At 63.2% G+C, this 3,439-nt stretch overlaps 1 protein-coding gene across 1 annotated transcript in view; it reads left to right on the top strand.

Moving 5' to 3' along the window:
- LOC104294498 (potassium-transporting ATPase alpha chain 1-like) overlaps positions 1–3,439 on the top strand; it is a gene marked incomplete at both ends in the record, with an annotated part of 24,346 nt that overhangs the window by 3,215 nt on the left and 17,692 nt on the right. Inside the window, 3 exon segments of the mRNA XM_009894114.1 lie at positions 729–870; positions 2,609–2,903; positions 2,999–3,149. Of these exon segments, the coding sequence (XP_009892416.1) occupies positions 729–870; positions 2,609–2,903; positions 2,999–3,149 (588 nt within the window).

Here is a 3,439-nt window from a genome sequence, read left to right as displayed (position 1 = left end):
ACCTCGATGGTCATGAAGGACAAGTGGTCAAGAGGGACCTCGATGGTCATGAAGGACAAGTGGTCAAGAGGGACCTCGATGGTCATGAAGGTCCTCAAGTGGTCAAGAGGGACCTCAATAGTCATGAAGGACCTCAAGTGGCCAAGAGGATCCTTGATAGTCATGGAGGACCTCAAGTGGTCAAAAGGGACCTCGATGGTCATGAAGGACCTCAAGTGGTCAAGAGGGACCCACGTGTCCAAGGAGGATCCAGGTGGCCAAGAGGAACCTTAATAGTCATGAAGGACCTCAAGTGGCCAAGAGGGACCCACGTGTCCACGGAGGATCCAGGTGTCCAAGAGGGACCTCGATGGTCATGAGGGACCCCAAGTGGCCAAGAGGGACCTCGATGGTCATGAAGGACCCACGTGTCCAGGAGAAACCTTGATGTTCATGAAGGACCCAGGTGTCCAAGGGGGACCTTGATGGTCATGAAGGACCTCAAGTGGCCAAGAGGAACCCAGGTGTCCAGGAGGAACCTCGATGTTCAGGAGGATCTCAACTGCCCAAGGGTGACCCAGCTATCTGGAGGCCACCCATGCTATCGAGAAGCACCCACGCATCTAGGGCGGAGCCAGACTTCTGGGGTGGGGGTGGGAAGGGCCTAGACGTTTGGGTGGGGGACCCGGACGTTTGGGGAAGGACCCGAAAGTCCTGGTGGGAACGCAGACGTTCGGGTCCCTCCACAGCTGTCGGTGCACGAGGCAGGAGAACGTCAACTGTTGGTGCTGAAAGGTGCCCCCGAGCGGGTGCTGGAGAGGTGCAACACGGTGCTGCTGAAGGGACAGGAGTTGGCCCTGGACGCCCAGTGGCGGGAGGCCACCCCTGGTTGCCCGCTGAGCCCCGTGGTTGCCCGCTGAGCCCCGTGTCCCCCCAAGGTGTGCCTGACGCTGACGGCCAAGCGGATGGCGCGCAAGAACTGTCTGGTGAAGAACCTGGAGGCGGTGGAGACGTTGGGCTCCACCTCCACCATCTGCTCCGACAAGACGGGGACCCTCACCCAGAACCGCATGACCGTCGCCCACATGTGGTTCGACAACCAGATCCACGAGGCCGACACCACCGAGGACCAGTCGGGTGGGTGGCCGGCACCCTGACTGAGGGACATGGGGTCAGGAGGGACGTGGGGATGGGGGGCCATCAAGATCCTTGAGGGACATGGGGTCAGGAGGGACGTGGGGATGGGGGGCCATCAAGATCCTTGAGGGACATGGGGTCAGGAGGGACGTGGGGATGGGGGGCCATCAAGATCCTTGAGGGACATGGGGTCAGGAGGGACGTGGGGATGGGGGGCCATCAAGATCCTTGAGGGACATGGGGTCAGGAGGGACGTGGGGATGGGGGGCCATCAAGATCCTTGAGGGACATGGGGTCAGGAGGGACGTGGGGATGGGGGGCCATCAAGATCCTTGAGGGACATGGGGTCAGGAGGGACGTGGGGATGGGGGGCCATCAAGATCCTTGAGGGACATGGGGTCAGGAGGGACGTGGGGATGGGGGGCCATCAAGATCCTTGAGGGACATGGGGTCAGGAGGGACGTGGGGATGGGGGGCCATCAAGATCCTTGAGGGACATGGGGTCAGGAGGGACGTGGGGATGGGGGGCCATCAAGATCCTTGAGGGACATGGGGTCAGGAGGGACGTGGGGATGGGGGGCCATCAAGATCCTTGAGGGACATGGGGTCAGGAGGGACGTGGGGATGGGGGGCCATCAAGATCCTTGAGGGACATGGGGTCAGGAGGGACGTGGGGATGGGGGGCCATCAAGATCCTTGAGGGACATGGGGTCAGGAGGGACGTGGGGATGGGGGGCCATCAAGATCCTTGAGGGACATGGGGTCAGGAGGGACGTGGGGATGGGGGGCCATCAAGATCCTTGAGGGACATGGGGTCAGGAGGGACGTGGGGATGGGGGGCCATCAAGATCCTTGAGGGACATGGGGTCAGGAGGGACGTGGGGATGGGGGGCCATCAAGATCCTTGAGGGACATGGGGTCAGGAGGGACGTGGGGATGGGGGGCCATCAAGATCCTTGAGGGACATGGGGTCAGGAGGGACGTGGGGATGGGGGGCCATCAAGATCCTTGAGGGACATGGGGTCAGGAGGGACGTGGGGATGGGGGGCCATCAAGATCCTTGAGGGACATGGGGTCAGGAGGGACGTGGGGATGGGGGGCCATCAAGATCCTTGAGGGACATGGGGTCAGGAGGGACGTGGGGATGGGGGGCCATCAAGATCCTTGAGGGACATGGGGTCAGGAGGGACGTGGGGATGGGGGGCCATCAAGATCCTTGAGGGACATGGGGTCAGGAGGGACGTGGGGATGGGGGGCCATCAAGATCCTTGAGGGACATGGGGTCAGGAGGGACGTGGGGATGGGGGGACATCAAGGACATGGAAGGAGGTGGAGAGACATGGGGACAAGGGGACTGGGATGGACATGGGGCTGGTGGGACATCAAGGACATGGAAGGACATGGGGGGACATGGAAGGACACATGGGGGACACAAGATGGACATGGGGACTGGGAGGGACGTGGGGTTGGGGGGCCATCAAGAACATGGAAGGACACGGGGGGACAGGAGGACACGGGGTCAGGAGGGAGGTGGGGATGGGGGCCCACCAAGACCATGGAGGAACATTGGAGACCAGAGGGGACCACGAGGAACCACGGGTGGCCCTCAGGGCCCCTCTTCGATGGCCCCCGTGTCCCCTTGTCCCCCAGGTGATCATGGTGACCGGGGACCACCCCATCACGGCCAAGGCCATCGCGGCGGCCGTTGGCATCATCTCCGAGGGCAGCGAGACCCCCGAGGAGGTGGCAGCTCGCCTCCGCCTTCCCCTGGAGCGGGTGGACCCCAGGTGGGACCAGGGTGACCACCCCCGGAGGTGACACAAGCATCCCAGAGGGAGATCCATGATGTCCCAACCCGTGTCCTCCTCACCCACCATCTCAGGCAGGCCCGGGCGCGGGTGGTGACGGGGGCGGAGTTGGCGGCCATGACACCGGGAGCTTTGGAAGGTCTTCTCCGCGCCCACCCCGAGATGGTCTTCGCCCGGACGTCACCGCAGCAGAAACTTGTCATCGTGGAGAGCTGCCAGCGGCTGGTGGGGACACCACTCCCTGTGTCCCATGATGTCCCCGTCCCCATACCTCACAGTGCCCTTGTCCCCGTCTCCTACGGTGCCCTGTCCCTGTGCCCCACAGTGCCACTATCCCCGTGCCCCATGGTGTCTCCATCTCTCTGCCCCGTGGTGTCCCCAAGCCCCATGGTGTCCCTGTCCCCAAGCCCTGCGGTGTCCCCATACCCCATGGTGTCTCCATCCCTGTGCCCCGTGGTGTCCCCACACCCCGTGGTGTCTCCATCCCTGTGCCCCGTGGCGTCCCCACACCCCGT

This window comes from Charadrius vociferus, unplaced genomic scaffold, assembly GCF_000708025.1.
Source record: "Charadrius vociferus isolate BGI_N301 unplaced genomic scaffold, ASM70802v2 scaffold1690, whole genome shotgun sequence".
In the NCBI taxonomy this organism is placed as follows: Eukaryota; Metazoa; Chordata; class Aves; order Charadriiformes; family Charadriidae; genus Charadrius; species Charadrius vociferus.
Note: the sequence above shows the minus strand (reverse complement) of the source record. Positions and strands in the feature narration are given on the sequence as shown.